The sequence below is a fragment of the Crinia signifera genome, chromosome 19 (genome assembly GCF_055691185.1).
Source record: "Crinia signifera chromosome 19, ASM5569118v1, whole genome shotgun sequence".
NCBI classification, from domain to species: domain Eukaryota; kingdom Metazoa; phylum Chordata; class Amphibia; order Anura; family Myobatrachidae; genus Crinia; species Crinia signifera.
Window position 1 is genome coordinate 59,115,548 of NC_139226.1, and position 22,249 is coordinate 59,137,796.

At 43.9% G+C, this 22,249-nt stretch overlaps 1 protein-coding gene across 7 annotated transcripts in view; it reads right to left on the reverse strand.

Annotated features, from left to right (window-relative positions):
* Positions 1-1,560: 1,560 nt before the first annotated feature.
* The window catches only part of BRSK1 (BR serine/threonine kinase 1), a 288,433-nt gene continuing 267,744 nt past the window's right edge, over positions 1,561-22,249 (reverse strand). For 4 of the 7 annotated variants that reach the window (XM_083162639.1, XM_083162638.1, XM_083162642.1 and 1 more), the window contains exons 14-19: positions 19,033-19,240; positions 15,321-15,369; positions 14,526-14,649; positions 12,183-12,363; positions 8,287-8,376; positions 1,561-3,754 (exon numbers count right to left, since the gene is read on the reverse strand). In XM_083162639.1, coding sequence (XP_083018765.1) covers positions 3,531-3,754; positions 8,287-8,376; positions 12,183-12,363; positions 14,526-14,649; positions 15,321-15,369; positions 19,033-19,240 — 876 coding nt within the window. In that variant the 3' untranslated portion in view covers positions 1,561-3,530. Of the gene's footprint in view, positions 3,755-8,286; positions 8,377-12,182; positions 12,364-14,525; positions 14,650-15,320; positions 15,370-19,032; positions 19,565-22,249 lie in introns of all 7 variants that reach the window. The other 3 variants (XM_083162637.1, XM_083162636.1, XM_083162640.1) reach the window with 3 other exon arrangements.

Below are 22,249 nucleotides of genomic sequence, written 5' to 3' on the forward strand. Positions count from 1 at the left end.
CTCAGCGTGAACTAGTAGCATTGGAAACCTCAGTGTGTACTAGTAGCATTGGAAACCTTGGTGTGTATTGGTAGCATTGGAATCCTGGGGTGAGATAAAATAGGATGAGAGAATCAGAAAGTGAGAGATTTGGTAAGAAATCTCCAGTTTTTTTTAAAGCAGCAATCATTTACACTGCAAAACCAGTTTGATTTTGCAGTATAAATGATTGCCACTTAAAAAAACCTGGAGATGTTTTACCAAATCTCTTACTTTCTGAATCTCTCATCCTATTAAAACTCATTGGTAGTGTTGGAAACCACAGAGTTTACTAGTTAATTTGGAAGCTCCAGTGTGTATCGATAGCATTGGAAACCTAATTTAACATTAATGTTGTTGAAAAGCTCAGTGTTTATTGACAATATAGGAAACCTTGGCATGTATTGGTAGCATTGGAAACCTTGGTTTATTGGTAATGTTGGAAACCTCAATGTGTACTTGTAGTGTTACAACCTCAGTGTGTACTAGTAGCATTGGAAACCTTGGTATGTACTAGTAGCATTGGAAACCTCAGTTTCTATTGGTAGCATTGGAAACCTCAGTGTGTATTTGTAGCATTAGAAACCTTAGTTTGTATATTTAGCATTGGAAACCTTGGTGTTTATTGGCAACGTTGGAAACTGTATTGTGCATTGGTAGCATTAAAAACCTTGGGCCAAATGTAATAGGGTGAGAGTTTCAGAAAGTGAGAGATTTTGGGAGAGTTTTCCCATTTTTTTTAAAGCAGCAAGCAACTACATGGCAAAATCAACCTGGTTTTGCAGTGTAATTGATTGCTGCTTTAAAAAAATGGCAAAACTCTCCCAAAATCTCTCACTTTCTGAAACTCTCACCCTATGTGGCCCCTTGTGTGTTTTGGTAACATTGAAAACCTCTGTGTATATTGGTAAGCATTGGAAACCTGTGTTTGTGTTGGTAGCATTGGAAACATTGGTGTGTATTGGTAGTGTTGGAAACCTCAATGTGTACTCTTAGTGTTAGAACCCTTAGTGTGTTCTAGTAGAGTTGTAAACCTCAAACCTTGGTATTTATTGGTAACCATGGACACCTCGGTGTGTATTAGATTCATTATAAATCTCTTTGTGTATTGGTATCATTAGAAACAAAGTTCTACTTTCCTTGGGCCAATCTTCAGAATGCTGTTTACTGTGTAGGTATAATGTTTATTTAAAACAGTTAAAGACCCTAAAATGGGCAACTTTAGGGCCAAAGTATGACAAAATCAAAATATTTTTTTAAAAAACATACTTTTATAATATATCTATACATGCAAGAAGCCCTAATTATATTACAGACTAAGAGCATTTGAGAAGCCTTGGAAGTATACCATGTTTGGGTGTCCCGTTTGATGCCCTTTATATGCAAATCTCCTGTCCCATCTTGTATTGTATATATTCAGAAGAAAAACAAAATGCAAATACTGATTAAAAATGCGTACATGATAAGCAGCCGATTACATAGTTTTCAAGATGCTTCTCTCAGCGATTACACTTTTTAACCCTTAAACAAAATGGGCAAAGCTGAAAATAAGAATTTCCTTTAATCTTCTGGTTAATCCAAAGTGAATGGCGCATTCTGTAGACTAGACCCAACCATTCAGCTCGGTAGAGATTGCATACAATTTTTGCAAAATCACAGGAGTACAGGTAAGAGAGACAACAGCAAATTGTTATAAAATCAGTGTATAATTTAAAAAAAAACAAAAACATAATCCCACATTTGGGAAAGAACCAAGAAATTTAAAAAACTGTCACTTAGAGATGAAGGGAATCATAGTGGATGGGCTGTTCAGATCATAACCTGTTTGAATATTTTTTGGTACCATATAACAGTTGAAAGCTACTGTACTTAGCACACTGAACTGGTAGGGTAACAATCTCTTGCCACCAACTCATCTCCAGTCCACGATAAACTCCGACAAACCTTTCTTTTAGGTACAACACATACTGTACTTTTTGGGTAACAATCTACTGTGTGTTTTGAAGCTCTTTGATAAAAGAGACACAATGCATTATATATTACAGTATATATATATATACCTTAGCACTTTTGCAATCGGAGTGACTTCCACACCAACCAGGATTTGTATACTAGATAATACAGATCGTGTGACAGCAGAGGGATTACCGTGAGACTCTAACGTTATGGCACTATACGTTTTCCAGAGATATCCCCCTCTAGAGGTGCCTTATTGCAATAGGTATGTTATAGCAGCTGACAGAATGGAGAAACCCGCAGATGAAAGGGACTAATAACATGTGTGTAGTTGGTTTTTTTAGGTCACTTTCAAAATGTAAGCATTCAAAGGGTTGTTAATGGTTGCGGTCAATTAGAAGGAATTACTCTGCTTGCACCCCTGAAATATAATCACACACATAGACAACCTATAGTATACATGAACAGGTAAGCAAATGTGTATTTTCAATAATATAAAAGTAATATTAAAGAAAGTCAGACAGAAGAGTATGTGATCTAGAGAGACATTGACATAAGCTCTCCACTTCCAATATGGACTGTTGTTGGTTAAGCGTTGGGACCGTGTGTATTTATGGCACACGTGATTTCAACATGCAGTATAAGCTACAGTTGTAGCCCTATGATATTGAGGTTCAAAGAGCTCATATTTAAAAGGAAAAGGCTCTCCTAATCTACTTAATTGCAATAACCAAAGATCGCTTGCTCCCTTGCAGGATCAATAACCTGACTGTAACTTCAGAGTGAGATATTGCCATTGCATTTACATGTGCAAGTATATGCTGTATTCACACCAAGAATGAAATCATCTGAGTTTTAGAGGGTAGAGGGAAAAAAAAATGCAGATTAGCTTCCCGGTCATGTCGTTTGGGCGTGTTCAAAAAGGTCAGGTCTTTTGACGTCAGCTGCCTTTGAAAAACAAAACGGAACAAACAAAAGAAGAAAAGAAACAAAACACAAAAGTTGAATTTAACAGCCCCACACCCATCAATCTTTCAAATAAATAAATAAATATATTAAAAATAAGAATGATAAACGTATTAATGAAGAATGTCAGTTTCTTCATAGATTTTGTCTTCTTCTGTTTTATTTTCTTAATTTCCATTTGTGGTTTGTCTGTTTTTGCTTTTTTGTATTTTTTTTTGTCATTTTTGATTTTTTGTAAATATTTACATCTTCACAGTAACGCCAACCTTTAGCTCCTGATGCTCGTTCTTTTCTCTTTGTTCTCCTGTGTATGTGCTCATTGCTCTTTATTGTTCGTGCACTTGTACGTGTATGTGTATCAATGATTTTGTCAAACCTTAGGTATGCGTAACGGTCTATATCCTGGCACGCACAGAAACGTGTGTGGACACCTGGGAAAAGGATATATGTCTGTGTACCTATTGGTTTGTGTTAGCGAGTTTTCCCACGAACATCGGGGCGCTGCGTTCTCTTGCGTTGTTTTGTTCATTTTTGTAGTCTTAGTTCATAGCTGTGCCAGGTATGTCCTAGCGTCAATAGTTTCCCCATTGTCATGGCTGTGTTTGCGTTCCGTTGGAAGCCAAAAGTTTCTTGTCTTTGGAGGATCCTCTCCGATGGTGTTCTGCCATGTCAGGCTCGGAGCGACGTGAGTTCTGGCAGCTTCGGGTTGGGGTGCCCGGGGGCCGGCTTGGCTGTCCATTCTTCTCATCTGGTGGCAAGAAGAGAAGGTGATCCAAGGAACACTCCATCTGGGTTCTTGTTGTTACATTTGCTCCTAAATGAAATCATCAATTGCACTTATCTCTCATAACAGTCACTTCATACTGAGGCAGATACAGAGATGAATACATGCCAACAATGTAATACATGGGCTAGACGGCATCTTGCCAGCATAGGGATATCATATCTTTTACATATCTTTACTTTATCATAAGTATAATGGGAACGTAAAAATAACCCTGTAACATAACGGTCTAATCCTGTACAAACCAATAGCCAAATGTAATAGGGTGTGAGAATCAGAAAGAGAAAGATTTTGGGGGAGTTTTTCCATTTTTTTAAAGCGGCAATCACTTACACTGAAAAACCAGGTTGATTTTGTAAATGATTGCTGCTTTAAAAAAAATCTCACACCCTATTACAGTGATGGGTAACCTTGACACTCCAGCTTCTTGTTGAACTACACATCCCAGCATGCCCTGCATCAGTTTTAGCCTGGCCAAATAGTAAAACTGTAGCAGGGCATGCTGGGATGTGTAGTTCAACAACAGCAGGAGAGTCAAGGTTAGCCATCACTACCCTATTACATTTGGCCACAATTGTCTACCATTTAGGTCGACAGTGCTTAGGTCAGTCATTAGGTCGCCCACTATTGGTCGACAGGCAAAAGGTCAACACAGCAAAAAGGTTGACATGTTCAAAGTCAATGCAAGCAAAAGGTCAACAAGAAAAAAGATTGACGTGCGTTTTTTCCAATTTTGTGAGTTCATGTACCACGTCCCCTTGCATTGCTTGCTGAGCTCGACATGCTTTGGGTACAGTGTCTCGCTGCACTAGGCACATGTTATATTCTCCTTCTATGCCAACTGAGGTAAAAAAAACTGTTTTTTTTTTTCCATGTCAACATTTTCCATGCATTTTCCATGCTTGCTTTTGCTTGTGACAACCCTTTGCACATGTCAACCTTTTTGCTGTTTCGCCCTTTCACCTGTTGACTAACTTTCACTGTCAACCATTCAACCACATAACACATGTCACAGATTTAACCTTGGTCCCCAGGACCCCACACAGTTCATATTTGTCAGGTCTCCTCACAAGAGGGCCTGATTCTGGTTCACTCGCAACATGTGCAGAGAGAGTTACATTGGGTGGGGTGTGTACTTCAAACGGAAGTTTATATTGCAGTGTAAAAATAAGCAGTCAGTATATACAGAAACAAAATAACACCCACAGCTAACTCTCTCTACACATGTTATATCTGCCCCCCGCAGTGCACATGGTTTTGTCCATTAGCAAGTGAATTTGCGAGTGAACCAGAATCAGACCCAGAATCACAAGTGAAATAGTTAGTTCCACATCGCAATCTGTTACGTAATAAGTCTGTCAGTAATAAGGACCACATTTGAGAACCACTTCCCTACACTATGGGCCTTATTCTGGTTGAATCAGACGGGTGCGTGTGCGGATGGACGTCCGATGTTTTGTTTGTGCGCATGTGCAGAGGCGCTTTTGTGCATGTGCATACGCCTCGCACGTCCGAACACAGCGTAAGTTCCGTGCAGAAAAAACAATCGTACAGATCCATCCAAGCAGGGGGTGGAGAGGAGAGTGAACTGCTGTTTGGGCTCATTACCATATGCGTACGACCCGCGTTTCATGAACGTTCCCATGAAAACGCTGGGTGTGCGCATGGAAATTCCGGATGTCAGCTGCCCGCCCATATACCTGCTTTCACACGGATAACTGTCCGAGTGGTCTGGAGCACCCATGGCTGCCTGACCACTCGGTCCATCATTCGATGGTCGACGACCATCAAAGGATGGGGGAGGTTCCCACAGGCCAGCGAGTGGGTGTTCACATGAAACATCCACTCGCGGTCCAATTGCTCGGTGTCCTACCGCATTCAGACAGTGTGAGCGATCCGTATGATAGATAGACGGGGTTAAGGAAATTAGGTGCCCGTCCGAAATACGCATCCGTCCGATTCAACCAGAATAAGGCCCTATGTGATTTATGCATTAAAGGAGTTACACCCTCAGAGAATTACAGTATATATGAATGGCTTGCATTTGCCCTCATGCGACTTTTACTAACTATATTGTATTTAGTATCTGGCTTAATTTCGCCATTTTAACCATATTCTAATATCTATCAAGGCAAAGTTTTTAATCCCCATAGCCCTGGCACACACTACACTATGCTCACTGCATAGCAAAACTGTATCATATTAAGGGGGTTATTCAGAGCTGAAATCATAAGCATATTAATTATCGAATGACTGCGAATGCTTATGGATCCCTGTACGCATGTGCGAATACAAACAGCGACAATAATCATCAATTATTTTGCTCGCACCCCAGCCGCAGTTTGACTGACAGGAAGCTGCCATTAGGGGGTGGATACCTGCCATTTTCTGGGAGTGTCAGGAAAAACTCAGGCGTACCCAAACATTTTCAAGGAGGGTGTGTGACGTCAGAAAGCAGCTCAGTTTTGTTGTTTGATCTGCTTTCAGCTCAAAAGCTGGCCAGTGTGTACCGGACAGTGATGAGCAAATGCGCACTCCCGCATCATTGCCGGCGGCTGGTGCTCATCTGCTGGTGCTACCAGCAGGCGAGCAACAGGGTGGACGGCTTTCCGTAGAGTCCTGCTATGAAAAACCATCCACCCCAGGACAATCCCTTAGAAGGGTGAAAATTGCTTAGTGTATGCACTGAGCGATTTTTCAGCCCACCCATTTTCCCCATCATCGGTCATGAGGTGTTATCTGTTGCCATTTGTCTTTTCATTCCATATAGGGACTTGGCCATGCTCTGCTTCTCTCAGGCTGTTACATACTGTCCCCTCCAACAGGTGCAAAGGTTCTGTAATCTTATATAAACTTCTTGTCGCTGCCAAAAACATATTGTTTGATGTGGTGTGTTTTATAGCGATAGCTACCTTTGTATGCCTGTACTCACAATTATTTGCTAGCAGTGAGAATTTTATCTAAAGATACTTGTTTTATGATTAGCAGCTGTACAATTAATACTCTGAGTGAGTCAATTACCTCACAGGTCTGATTACAGGGTGCAGATTAATGGTGCATGGTGCATACACATGGGGCGATGTGAGGGCTATTTCTAAGCGATGTGACTAGAACACTTAGAAGAGGGGGGCGGGGGTACACCAAACCCAGGATCAGCATTATAACACATAACGGTAGAACTAAGCGCTAATAATAAATCATTATAACAACAGTGCATAGGGGTTGGGTACAAAATCTCTGCAGTCACAATCCTGATAGTCATGATGCCAACAGTGCCATCCAATAGGATCCCATAAAGTATTTTTACACTACACCTATCCGTAGCCTACAACTCCTGCATCCTAACCCTTTCCCTAGAGCCTTACCCTAAACCCCCTCCCCAGTGCAGCCTAACCTCCCCACCCCACCACAGCCTAACCCTAACTTTCCCTCGCACATCAGTAAAACCTGCACTGTTAAGGCCTCCATCCACTATCGCCCTATGGTCCTTTTTAAGTGATTCCGAAATATTGCTGGGACAGATCCCATTAAAAAAGACACATCGCATGTAATTTTCCTGTGATACGAGACGTGTTCCTGTGTGCCTCATATCGCAGACGCAGATCCTACGGCCTCACATAAATATTTATTGCAGCCAGTAGCCCTTGCAGGGATCACCTACGATACATTGTAAGCAAAAGGACTGTATCGTATGCTATCCTGCTGCCCTGCTGAGTGAGTTATCACATGCGACACCATGTCCTAGTGGATGGGGCCTTTAGTGCCTATTGGGGACACTGAGATGCACACTGCCGAGATGGTGCAGCAACTAGCGATGCTACTGAAGAAGTGGGCAGAGTTGAAGGCGGGGCCCGGGGCATCACGTAGGGAAACGTGTTATACACAAGGGGCTGATGCACTGCACTGTGTCAGGTCCTTGTACACTACAGGCATGCATATAGCATCTATAATATATATATATAGATTCTATATGCAATAAAATGAAATTCCTAGGGGTAATGGATGGCCGCGCTGCCGAGACACAGCCGGGGATGCATATAGATTCATATTCATGCCTGGCTGTGTCCTGGCAGTGGGACCGTCCATTACCCCAGGAATACCATTTTCACCCCATTTGAGGTAATTTACCCCTGTTCCTTGACCACTGATTTAGGTAAAAGAATACTGTTGATACAGGTTCCGTCTCCCATATCTGAAATGTTTGGGAACAGAAGTTTTTGCATAGCGGATTTTCCTATATTTTTGAATATTTGCATACCATAATGAGATATCTTATGCACACAGCCCAAAGATAATTTCTATACAATATTTTAAATAATTTAGCTGCTCCTGCAAGGGTAGTGCACAGATCTTAACCATGGCTGATTACATGATAAACGTGCTTAGTTTTCTAGTCTTACATACAGTAACACGAGGAAGCTACTGCGGGGGGGGGGGGGGGGGGGGGGACACACGGAACTAATAGATATCTGTGCTTAAGTACAGGAGATGGGACATAAACATGTGCATTGCTCTAGCTCTTTCCTGATTACTCATGCAGTCATGTACATAAATGTACCCACCTGCCAAGGCCTGGACGGAAGGTTGGTCGTGTGTGCTGAGCAGTTGTGCCTGAATAGTTTCTACAACCCTCTTAAATCTGCGGCTGGGACCTAGGAAAAAATGACAAGAGAGGCAAAAAACCTCACATTATACACAGACCACATATGAACTGGGAGTTAGATCATTGTTAGGCTACTACTATGTGCATGAGGACTGCCACCTTGAGGATTCAGTAACCATGTATCTACGTAATTGGCGGGACAGGGCGACTGCAGTCCACTACATATCATGCACTAATGCAATGCAGATATACAATGGTGGCTGTGTGACCCTGGCATTTAATGAGCAGTACGAGAGCTTGATGTGACAATTTGTGGACAGCATCTAGCATCTAGTGACTTCACCACTGCTGATGTAGACATCTTATTGTAGCTATGTCTACACTCCGAAGCGAAGCATCCATAGGCACATAGCTAGAGTGACCTACAGTATTCTAAGGGTGCATATGGCCTGTGCATGCCATTTTCAGGCACATCTGCACAGAGCAGGGGCAGGAGTAAGTGGCATTAGTAGTGTCTGCCATGGTGGCCAAAGGGTTTGAGGACAAAGCTGTGTATGATACGGAATACAGAGGATTTCCAACTAGGCAACTGGAATTGCGATCACATTACATGTGATGTAGTGTCATGGCCATATCTGCAGAAGGATGTGTGTTATTTTTATATATATACACACACACACTCCAAAGTAGAGGCATTCACGTGACAAAAGCAGATAATGGTTCACAAATATATATATATATATATAAAGTGGTGCCTCGCTCTACATTTGGTTCCTGGACCGGCTGAATATAATGAAATTCCAGCACTCGGCTAAAAAATCCAGAAAACCCAGGAGGAGAGGGAAAGTGCTCATGAAGACTGAAGATGCCGTTTAATCCCAGATGGCTGGCAGCCATGCAAAAGAGCTTAAATGACCCCACCCATGGGGCGAAGAGAAAGAAACCCCGGGGGGAGGCAGCGAAAAAGATCTTAAAGGCCTTCGCTCACCAGATGAAGGAGCAGAAAAAGAAAATATTAAAACCGCTGGTGGCATGTATTTATTTTAATATTTTCTTTTACAGGGGGACTATAGGTACCAGTAGGCCAGGCATTCCCGACCACGGTCGTCAAGGCACACCAACAGTTCAGGTTTTAGTGATATCCAGGCTTCAGCACAGTTGGTTTATTCAGAATCCCTCAGGTACTAATTAAGTCACCTGTGCTCAAGCCTGGATATCACTAAAACCTGCACTGTTGGTGTGCCTTGAGGACCGTGGCTGGGAATGCCTGCAGTAGGCCCCACATGCTATTACTTGTGGTTCTCCAAGTAACAGCATGTAGAGGCAGGCTTGCTGGGACCTGTTGTCCCACTGTTAAGGACAATAGTACTTTATACAAAATCTATCAACCTCGCACCAACCACCGCCCAAGTGATGCGGGGGATAGCCCCAGGCTGGGCTGACTAGCAGGGTGGTTGAATGCTATGGCCATGGACCCCATCAAGTGTGTACCCTGGCTGTGGCATTATCTCCCTAGCCAGTGTCGCCAGGTGCTGGTTCTAAAAATATGGGGAACCCTACTCATTTTCCCCACCATATGTTTAGAACCAAGACCGTCTCCAAGAGCCCGGTGCTAGTGCTTAAAAATGGGGGGGGGGGGGGGGGGGACCCTACACATTTTACTTCCCTGCATTTTTAGAACCAGGGCTTGCTCCAAGAGCCCAGTACTGTTTATGCTTTAGGGGGGTAGCACAAGCTATTAACAACTGCCCAGGGGTGCGGAGGATAGCCCCTATTAATGCTCTCCACCCCCATTATACACTTGATCTACCACCACAACAAAACTTTTGTTAATAAATACAAAGTAAGAAAAATATAAATGTATGGGAGTCCACCCCCAAAACCATAACCAGCATTGGGCTTTTGGGGCCAGCCCTTTTTCTAAAAATACACGAGAAAAAATGTGTAGGGGTCTCCCACACATTTTTACCCTCCGTATTTCTAGAACCAAGGCTCCCAATGTCTGCTATGGCTTTTCTTTCTAGTGTCCCCTGGTGGGGTTTATGGACATGGCTGTCCCACCTTCTTTCAGCCTGCCACAAAGCCCCCACGCCTTCGCCTGCCAGAACCCAGTGCGTCCTGCCATTTATCTTACCCTCTATCTCCCCCTGTCATGGTGGTCACCCAGTGCCACTACCTGACACTCACTTTCTCCTCTGTCATGTATTCTCTCACCCACTGCCTCCCCCTGTCCATGCTCCTATTTTGTCTCACACCTTACTGATTCCAAAGATACCAGAACCATGACAGTGACAAAGAGATCAAGGCGTTGACATGGCCTTGATTCCTCAGATCTCAATCCAATTGGACATCTGTGGGCCATGCTGGAAAAACAACTCTGAGCCATAGAGGACACACATTGCAACTTGCAGTTCTTAAAACTTAAAGGATCTGCTGCTAACATCTTGGTGCCAAATAACAGACAAATCAACCATAGGAGGGCGTGTGGAGTCCATGCCGCAACAAATCAGAGCTGTGTTGGTGAGACAAGAGGAACCTACACAATACTGGGCAGGTGATTTTTACTAAAGGTGTGTGCGTGTGTGTGAGTCTGTACATGTGTCTACGGAGCTCAATTGATACGCTGTAATCTGAAATCAATTAACTTTTTTAAGTTAATGCATAAGAATTCATATAACATAACATTTTAAATACCCATCCAATGAAGTAGTGAAGAAAAAAAATTAAAAAAGTAACAACAAATGTAAAAGACTACATTGGCGATTATTGACCTTATTCAGATCCATTCGTTCCTCTATGTGTTCGCACAGAGAATCGATGTTGTGCGAGCAGCCATGGAGAACATTAAGTTCGTCGGGTGCACCCTACATGGCGAGTGCGGGGCGAAGGGCGCGGGGGGGGGGGGGGGGCAGCCCCGTTACCATATGGGATTGCCCAGTGTTTCATAGTGGTATCCCATGAGATGGTAATGAGGCCGTGAGGTGGGGGGCGGGCAGCTGACATCACCGGTTGTCAGCTGCCTGCCCTGTCCTCGCACAGGGCTCTCGCAGTTTAGAGACACCATACAGGTGTCTCTGAACTTCGAGCTCTGAAAAAAATCATTCGATGGTCGACGACCATCGAATGCTTTCTCCCCGCCTGCGAATTTAAGCCATTCGCAGCCGTGCGGGGGGTTGTGCGTGCGAGGGTGGTGGGAGGGCGGCACTGCAGGCAGCGTCTGATGGACTCTATCAGTCAGAATAAGGTCCTATGTGAATTTCCAGCTCCCTATCAGCTGTCAACATTAAAACTTAAAAGGTTAATATTTACAGCTTTCAGCTTTATATCCCAAATAACTTCTAGATCATGAACTGAGTGTTCTGTTGGAATCCCTTTAAGTAATGTTAAAAGTACCAGTCTGTCAAGTAATGAATTGCATGTGGCAATAAATCTTTGTGATTAGGACAGACTGTCCTTGGAGGTACAGGAGCCCCTTCCCCCAGGCTTGTGACACTATAATGATTTGTACCATTGTGGGTGGACACATGTCCATCACAGAAATGGCCATCATCAGCTCTGTAAGTTCAGCTGTCAATCACTTCTCCGCATTCTGTAACTGTGACCGCGAATGGTGCACAGTTATAATGAGCAGAGTGGTGACTGACAGTACTGCTTCCCAAATGTCTCTGCAGCACCTGAATCTCATGCCATCCTTTGCATTGGAGACTAGCGGTTCCACACAGGCTTCCTTAATACACTGGATCTGTGAAGTTTTCTGACAGCAGCTAATCCACATTAGATGAATTCATCCTTCATGTAAAAAGCTGCCAACCGTCTCCTGTTTGTAGCTGCTGCCAGCATGCACGTCTGCTATACCTGATATTAGAGTGAAGGTCACAGAGTATATGCCATTCTCTTTTTGTGCCTCCGCTCCCTCTGAATAACTGATGTCCACCTGAAATTTGACAGGTTTCTGAAACACAGATGGACCCCCTGATGACTTGTACTCTGCCCTGAAGCTGGTCTGGGAGATCACGCTGTGACTTAAGCTTGGGATCTGGAGAAAGACAAGATGCAGGAATTGAAGCATACAGTATCAAGCATTGGTTACAATTTACTATCAAACAGTTGTTGAACTACATTTCCCAGCATGCTCTGACAGACACAAAACATTGTGATGTGTATAGTTTTGTAGTCCTGTTACAAACTCTTTAAGACCTGCAATATGCCTTTGTGCACTGTAGTAAAATGAAGGTTAGGATTTTTTAACTGATTTGCAAGAAAATGTCTGTATATCTGTACTGTATATTACTCTTGACATGCTGCAATACTCCAGTCTGTGTAAGAAACGTTTACAGTTGGTGCATGGAAGTTGCACTGATTTACAAAGTATGGTAAACCGGGATGGAGTCAAAATCCCGACATTTAAAATCCCGACAAGGACAAAATCCCAACATTTAAAATCCAGACAAGGTCAAAATACCGACATATAGAATGTACAGGTGAAACAGTCAACATGACTTTGTGTCGACAGGTCGCGAGGTCGACGTGTTTTTTTTCCCAGTTTTTTTACCCATGTGCCGACAGGCGGTATTTCATGCCCTACCATCCACTAGGGCGTGGTGGGAGAATAAAATAGTGTGCTGAGCGTAGCGAGGCACCGTGCCTGAAGCATGGCGAGCACAGTGAGCGATGCGAGGAGCTTTGGTTCACTTCCAACTGTGTCCATGTCAACCGCGTCGACATTCGGGTAAAAAAAACAGTGAAAAAACCCATGTTGACTTCCCGACCTGTCGACACAAAGTCATGTTGACTGTTTTACCTGTACATTATGAAAGTCAGTATTTTGACCTTGTCAGGATTTTAAATGTCGGGATTTTGTCCTTGACGAGATTTTAAATGTCGGGATTTTAAATGTCTGGATTTTGGCCTCGTCGGTATTATGGCCCATCGGGATTTCATACGGAATCCGGTAAACCTAACTAGTAATCATTAAGGGGCAAAGGGCCTAATTCAGACCTGATCACTGCTGAGCAAATATGCAGAGGATTGTGCTCATAAAGCCGCCGCCCAGACAGAGTGAAATCCCACCCTGTGCAAGACTACGTATGACTTGCGAATCAATAGCTGATCTGCAAATCAATTCACAACTCATTCCCCATCGAATTCGCAGCCCAAGTGATTATGGAATGATGTTTGGAGCACCCTAGAAAATACATGCATTGCCTGGCCTTTGGGAGGGATGGCTGCTGACGTCAGCGGCCTACTTCTCCCCACGGCCATCGCAGCGATGAGTAAGTATACACTTACTCGGCACTGCAAGCATGGGGGAAAAGCATTCGATGCTGAATGATTACAAATGGCTTTCCCCTGCACAGGGGTGGGGGTTAGACCTTGGTGAGGTGCAGGGCTTAAAGTGGTCATGCAGAGGTGGGGGAACTCATTTCTCTATGCCACCTAATTACCCCCCTTCCCTTCCCCCCATTAGGCAGAGACGGGGCCAGTGGTAGGGTTTTTTGGCATCCCCATGCAAACTAGAATGTTTTTGTGCCAGCATTACTGCGCAGGGCCAATGTGGAGGTTAAAATGTTACACCTCACCATTAGAGGTGGCGGAACTCAGTTCCACCCCATTCCCCCTCACTTTAACCCCTGGTGAGGTGGTGTTTACCCGATCGCTGGTCTCTGAACATTTGCAGCCCTGTGATCCGGTCTGAATCAGGCCCATTGACACACTTGTACACAAACTACGGGTGTCCTGCACAAAGTACATGTGATCAGCATCATCACTGTGCCACGGTCCCTGCTATTCGCTAGCAGCCTGTTCCAGCCATGCACGCAGCAGTCTGTACAGCCGCTTGAAGTTCTGCACTTCCCACGGCTGGAGGGACAACCCCTCTGCACCCACATTATAGCGTTATGCACCTCATGGGGTGGGTCTGTGGAGCCTTCTTGCAGCACTGTATATATATATATTTTTCAAGTAGAGTTATCACTGGTGTTCTGTGTACATGGCACAATGGATATGTTTAGTGCCTGGATAACCATCACTAATCTAGATTTACATACTACATACTGGGGGACATTTACTAAGATGGGAGTTCTACTTCACATGGGATGTTGCTAAGATGGGAGTAGAACTCCCGCTATGTAAATACATGTCAGATATTTCCTACTCCACTAATCAGGGGCCTCTGGGTGACTCTGCCCATATACTCACTGATAGGAAAGCGTGGACTATGTCAGCCTTTATAGAGCTGAGAGGTTTGTCTTTTATCACCACAAATATCTGTTCTTCTTTATCTAGATTGATGAAGTTCCCAAACCAAGACTTTTTTGCCAGCCTGGAAGAGTGGAAAGAGTAAAACAATGCTAAATATCAGTTATGTACAGTACATGGCCACAGAGAAGTGAGCAAAAATGGCAAAATGATTATATAGATTACTGTAAGCATCACGACCTGTTTTACGGATTACCAAACATTTTCTAATAAGGAGTTACCGGTATGCTTCCTTTTTTTCACATAAGACACACACACACACAACAGTACACAATAAGGAATGTCAACAGAAGGGTCCTCTTTGTTTATAAATGGATGTGGCATATGTCGACTGTACTGTATGTCGAATGTACTTTCCATAAGATACGTTTTGTTTTAAAGTAACCTGTGAGTGCCTTGTTTCTAAATGCAATATATACATTTCTCTCTCTCTCTTTATTAATCGATCCACCCTAGTCCTTCGAGAGAGATAGTGCTTACCCCCCCCCCCCCCCCTCCTTCCACACCTACAGCTTAGCCCTTAGCAACCCACTAGTACCTAACTTTGAACCTCCTGTCCTGCTGGTGGTAAAGAGTGCATATACAACTAATGTAAATGGGTCTGATGACAAAACCCACATTTTCTATTGTCATCATCGCTACTATACTCATTTCATTATAGATAGCAGAGAACTGCAGGAGAATCCAAATTAATATTCTACACATTTCTATAAAATAACAAATAGTGACACTCACTCTGGTGAGGATTCCGGCGTGAGACTGGACATTTCTTCTGGTGTCGGTACTGATTAAAAAAAATTAAGAGACAAGGAACCAGTGGGTAGGATTTATAAGAAAATAAAGGTTATTTAACTGTGCAATAGATGTGTATCTGAGATTTTTTCAGCTGATACAGGTACAGTAAAACTTAGGAATCCACTCAGATGTATGAATAATTCATTTAAATAGCTAAAAAAAAAATGCAAAATGTTCTTCTAGTCTATTAAAAGAAAGATAAATAATGTAGCCCATACACTTATGCGATACTGCATACAAACATACGATTTCAACCACATCTGTTTGACAAATCGTATGATTGTATGCACATTTTAGGAATTATGCGATGCGCGGGCCCGCCGGTCGAATGTCGCGGCGATAGATGGTATGTGCTGCACATAATATCTATCAAATTGCAGGAGCGATCGCATGTGGTTTTTAACCACATGCGATCGCTCGTAAGCAATCTGCAGGTTGGGGGCGGAGGGAGCACTTTTGGCGACGTGGGGTTCGGTGAGAGGTGGCCAGAGGGACCACTGGCGGCTTTGTCTGAGTAGCTTAGTGCTGTGAAGGAGCGCTAGTGGGTGGCGGGGGTCAGCGTTGGTGGCCTGCTCAGCCAATCAGAGGGCTGCCTAATGTTTTAAACTGTTTCTTTTTCAAATTCTGCCACCGCCGCTGACCCCCACCTCCCACTAGCACTCCTTCACATAGCTAAACTTATTATACAGACACTGCCCACCCTCTTACAGCACCAGATGTGCCATCGCAGATGGTATGCGACATCGGGTGCTGGAAGAGGGTACTTTAAGCACCACAAGATGCAATCAGATGTGATGGGACATCGCATTGGGATGTTGCCTTGCATCTGGTCGCATAAGTGTATGGGCAGCATTAGAGTGATATTTGGGCAAATGTAAAATGTAAATGCTATAGTGTTGCAATACTGACATCATATTCACTGGTGCCAAAATGCTAGTGTTTTCCTTTAGTAAACAGAGCAAGGAGTGATTTATCACTTATTACTGTTGCCATCTTGAATAAATCGAATAAAGCCATTAATCATTAGCAGCTTTGATAAAGTGATGTTTAATGAATGCACACTGAAGACTGCAATTCGGTTATATCACTATATATAAAAGGCTAAATTTCCTCACCTTTATGAGGTGAGGTTCCACCAGTGACCATTAGAGGCCACTCAACGGACCTAATTACTCCTTAACAGAAAGTTAGGAGTACTTAGGTCCTTCCACAACATTCGATTGGATTAAGGTCAGGACTTTGACTTGGCCATTCCAAACTTTTTATTTATTCTTCTTTAACCATACTTTGTTCGAATGACTTGTGTGCTTTGTTGGGATGTTGTTTTGCTGCATGATCTACGTTCTCTTGAGGTGCAGCTCATGGACAGAGGGTCATGACATTTTCCTTAAGAATATTCTGGTTTACTTCAGAATTCATTTTCCCATCAATGATGGTAAGTCATCCATGGCCAGATCATACTTGCCTACCTGACCCTCTCCTTCAGGGAGAAAATGCTCTGTTCCTGGACTTCCCTGGTAATTTATGATTGCCATCACCTGCAGTGAAACACCTTTCTTATCAATTACCTGGCTCACCACAGGTGATGGCAATCCTACATTACCAGGGAATTCCAGGAACAGAGCATTTTCTCCCTCATGGAGAGGGTCAGGTAGGCAAGTATGGGCCAGATGCAGCAAAACAGGCTCAAATCATGCTACCACCACCACCACCACCACCACCACAGTGTTCACAGATGATAAGAGGTTTTTCTGATTCTATTTTGGTGTCATCTGTCTATAAAACATTGTTCTAATAGACTTCTGGCTTGTCCAGGTTATCTTTAGCAAAATGCAGATGGGCAGCAATGTTAATTTTGGAGAGCAGTGGCTTTCTCCTTTACAATTATACCATGCACACCATTGTTGTTCAGTTTCCTCCTCATGAACATTATTATTAGCTAATGTGAGAAAGGCCTTCAGTTGCTTAGAGGTGACCTTGCAAACTTTTAGACGTCTTGCATATGTTGTGATCTTTGTTGGTTGACTAACCCCGGGGGGGGGGGGGGTGTCTGGAATTGATGATTGATTGTTTTTGTTTAAACTCTTGAAATGGGTTTGAAATCTTCCAGACTGATGAGCATTAACAACTCCTCTCCCACAGAAATCTCATGGCTTGATAGAATTCCACAAACATGTGTCGTGTACATCGGACTTTGATAGATCCATGTTCTTTTACAAAGACAGATTGACCACTCACACCTGTTTAGATTCACGGCGGCAGCTGTATGCTACGCTATGTTTGAATCTTGGCAGCACGGCAATGGCTTCCTTACTTCTCTAAGCTATGTTATCAGCATAGCGCCGGCAGCAGCGCTATGCTAATATCAGCCCAAAGGCTGCCTTACTTGTGTAGTTTCACGGCGGCAGCATAAGCTACGTTATCAGCATAGGCTGCCGTCGTGAAACTAAGCAAGTAACTACCGTACTGTTGCCGGGAACTGCATTGCTGTCCCTGGCAAGCTTAGTCAGCGCCTCTCTCACACTACCGGCGCCAGCATGATCCCCTCTCTTTGGTTGAGAGGTGATCATGCTGGCACCGGCAGAGAGGTGCTCCATCTGTTTGAGATACAGGAGTGTCCCAGACGCTCCTGCAATGATACGCTCCTGCATCTGAATAGCTATTGCTCAGATGTATGATATGGCAGGTGGGAATGTTTTCCTTATACACCCCCACTATCCATGGCAGCCCGAAGCATGGCGAGCATAGCGAGTCCCGCGAGGGGACGATTTACGCGTCCTCCCGACCTTTTCATACCCCCACTATCCACGTCGGCGTGGAGTTGATTTTATATAGTGTGGCGAGCCCGAAGCGTGGCGAGCAGACGCAGATTACATGTAAGGTAATCCACGTCCCCTCGCGGGGCGCACTGCGGAGGAGCTCACTAGTCTTGACAGAGAAGCCGGGGGGACAGAGATGCAGTTCCCGGCAACAGTACGGTAGTTACTTGTGTAGTTTCAAGGCAGCAGCCTACGCTAATAATGTAGCTTAGGCTGCCGCCGTGAAACTACACAAGTAAGGCAGCCAGGGACGCTACGCTACTTCTGACTGACTACGCTAACTACATGGGGCACGGGAACACGAGGCCGATTCTGAAAGGGATGCAACGCTAAGTAAGTAACTGCCGCCGTGAAACTAAACAAGTACCAAAAAAACTTACTTTAATTTCACCTTCAAAATATTTTCAAGGCCTAAAGGTTCCCATTCTTGTAACACTCGCAAACATGTGATTAAAAAAAGAGTATGTTTAATATCTATTTTGTGTAATTTTGGTAATTTGATTGGTTTACTTTTAGGACTTGTGCGAAAATCAAAGTTAGTTTTAGGACAATTTCAGCAGAAATCTAGAAAATTCTAAAAGGTTCACAAACTTTCAAGCACCACTGAAGATATATGTATAGAAAAATGGAAACTTTTGAATGCAGCAAAGGTGAGCGAAAGTCTAGTATGAAGCTTAGACGTAACCTATCAATCTACACAAATAATGTACACTCACTGTAGCTGCAGCCATCTTAGTCTACCACTAAATTTAATATCATGTAACAGCAAGTCCATGCTCAGCCACTAGATGTCAACCTTATACAGACAAAAAGCAAACAAAAACAAAACCTACCTTGCAATTTCCGACGGTGAAAACGTGGGGATCCCAGGAAACTGTTTTTGATGGAGTTGAGTCGTGTCTTCCAAGCCACCCCACCAACACCAGGACTTGAGGGAGGGGTACCACTGGGCGTCCCAGTCGGGCTGTCCTTGGGCGTATGCACTGGGGTGCCCAGCGGGGTAGGGAGGGGACTACCTCGGGGAGAAGGGTGAGGGGTCACCTGCGGCAAAGGGATAGATTTGGTGGAGGATTTAGTACCAGGGAAGAAACGAGCAGGCAGTGAGGACGGGAAGAATGGGGGGGATAATGGGGAGCGATGCGGTGAAGTTGAGGAGTCATGCGATGGGGAGGAGGCAGTCATGGTGATGGGTAGGGGGTTGGATTTAATGGTCTGGAGGGGCTTCTCTCCCAGGCTGGTCTTAGCGGGCAGCGTTTGGGTCTTCGGGTCAGGCTGGCGGTGAGCAGCTTTGGACTGCCAGATGGCACGGGGATCCTCCCCATCAGTGGCTTCCAGCGGTGTGGGGGAGAAAGTGAAAACGGGACTCTGGCAAGGGGGGACAGAAAAGTGCCCGGTGGGCATTGATGTTGGACAATGAGATGGAGCAATGTGATTGGACATGGTGTTCTATTGGTGTGTGTTGAACATGTATTACAGGTATGAACTTTCAGAATTGTAAATGCTCAAACAGGTAGAAAAAAAAAGAAAATAAATATTCAAGATTTTTGGTATCTCCTTTGGCAGAACCATACATTTCCCACGTAAGTCTGCTTTTGATTTGAAACCTTATCACACATTTCGAGGTATTAGGACTGTTAACCACATTGAAGGTCATTTATAAAAATGGGGAACACAATCTAGCACTTTTTTGTTGTTGTGGAATAATTCAGAGATGTGCTTCCTCACCCTGTAGTGCTCACACCCACACACCCTGCTCCTGCATTAGTGTAATGCTTGTTTTGTTTTATACTATTGTGCCACCGATTTATGCATGTCCTTCTGTTTCTCAATAATTTGTTACAATTCCCGACCCTCTATACTAGTCAGAAATATACTGAACCTATTTTAAACTCACATCCATGCTGATCTCCTCCAATGCTGGCTTTTGTCAAGGGGTATCCGGTTAATAATGTACTTATATAGTGTCTAAGTCAACATTCAGTAGGTTGACATCAATATGTCAACCTTGACAAAATGTCGACATGTATAAGGTCGACGTCCACAAAAGGCTGACACAAGCAAAATGTCGACATTAAAAAGCTTACCACGTGAAGAGGTCATGTGCTACACTCATGGGGGGCCTAAGTCGACAGGTATAGACATTGACACAAAAAACGTTACAACTTTCATGTTGACATTTTGCTTGTGTCGACCTGTTATTTGTGTCGACCCTTTTGCATGTCAAACGTTTGTCTATGTTGACCTTTTGCATGTCATCAATTTGTCAATGTCGACTTTTTGGGCGTCGATCTACTGACTGTTGACTTAGATACTGTAGACCTTTCCATCCACACCATATCATTGTTTTGTACTTCTCTCTAAAAAGAGGGGTCCTTTAATGTCATCGTCCAACTCAGCATCCAAATTTAAGATGTGCAAAATGCCTTGTTAAGTTCCTCGTTAAGATGCTTCCACATACCAGAAGTGCCCCTAGATCTGTAGGAAAGCGGAGTAAGGTGCAGTGGGGCTCTGTACAAAAGTGCGAGCACCACATCGGATTTCACTCACCAGCCAGTCTCTCCCAAAATACTGCTCGATTAAGCCTTATTGAATTTATTAAATGAATCATAAAATGAGGGAACAACAGGATTGGCTTGATCACATGTGGCAAGCGTCGGTCACATGGTTTTTGTTCACCTTTGGATGCACTGCTATCCGGCTAAAATGGTCGCAGTACCAATGAACCAGAAGGTTAGATCCCTGTTTAATGAGGGGAGCTCAGAGGGCCTACTGTATGTGGATTTACCGGTGTCAGAAGCAGGTTCCAAGAGTGCTGTACAAGTTTATTCCTCAGTCAAGGTAATGCATGTCCAGGGAGATGTGGTGGAATATCCTTGTGTAAAAGTGTGGATGCTCTTAAAAGGGACGACCACTTAAGATAGTAGCTGTGTTGGCTCCTAAGCTTATCTACCCATTAATTTTGGGTAGAGATTTGGAAGTAATGCAGGAGTTAAATCACTTGGCACAACAGCGAAAGAGACCTAGTGAGCAAGGTGCCTGAAGCAGAGGTGAGCTAGATAGCTAGAACTGTAAACCCTCTTTGGCTAGTGAACAGCAATAAGATACTGGTTCAGAAACTAACTGGATATCTATCAATAAAAATGTTTCCTTCCGGGATTTTTTCTGTGACCAACACAATAACGGAAACTTTATAAGAGCATTTGAGAATTTTTTTATGGTAAATCCTGTTGGCTCACCATATTTCATTTTGAAAAATGATTTACTATACCAGGTAAGTCTAAGGGCCCTAGGCTAAAAGCTGAGGGTCCCCTCTTTCCATAGGTACAAGAATTAAAAAAATCGGCCCTTGGGAACAAGAGATATCTGACTTCAAAATAGTGGTCCCCATCCAATCCTGTTAATTGCTCTTCCCAGTCAGATATTTCAGGTTCTGTCTGACTTAGTTTTTCTGAGGGTATATTCTAAAAGCTGGGACTCTCCCCCTTTGAGGAACACTAGTAGCTTGTCTCTACTGTTCCCCAGGGACGTGCAGTCAGGGGAGGCAGGGGAGGCAGTGCCTCCCCTGTCATTAATGATTAAAATAATACAAAGAAGATACTTATGACACATATTCTGTGTCATAAGTATTTTCTTTATATTAATTTAAGCCTTGTCATTGTAGCATAATGTGTGGAAATGATTTTGGAGGCACCGAAAGCGGTGCCTCTAGCTGCCCCTTATAAAAAGCTGGAAGCCGGAGGTGGGCAGTGGGCGGGGATAAGCAGAGGGCTGTAAAAGCCCATTTGAAAAACTAATAAAAGCGGCACCTTTCCAAATGCCTCAGTGACAGGGTGCGCTTTCAGCCAATATGAAGACATGCCCCTGTCACTGAGGCCATCGAACAGCCCCCCGCCCCCTTCGCCGTCAGTGCCCACCCTGCACGGCACCCTCACATACCTTTAGCAGCCGGCGGCTGCAGCAGAAGCCGTGTCCCATGTTGGAAGAGGGAGCCCACCGCCGGTAACAGCAGCCCGGGAGGGTCGGGGCGCTGGAGTCTTGTGCCTGGTGTGC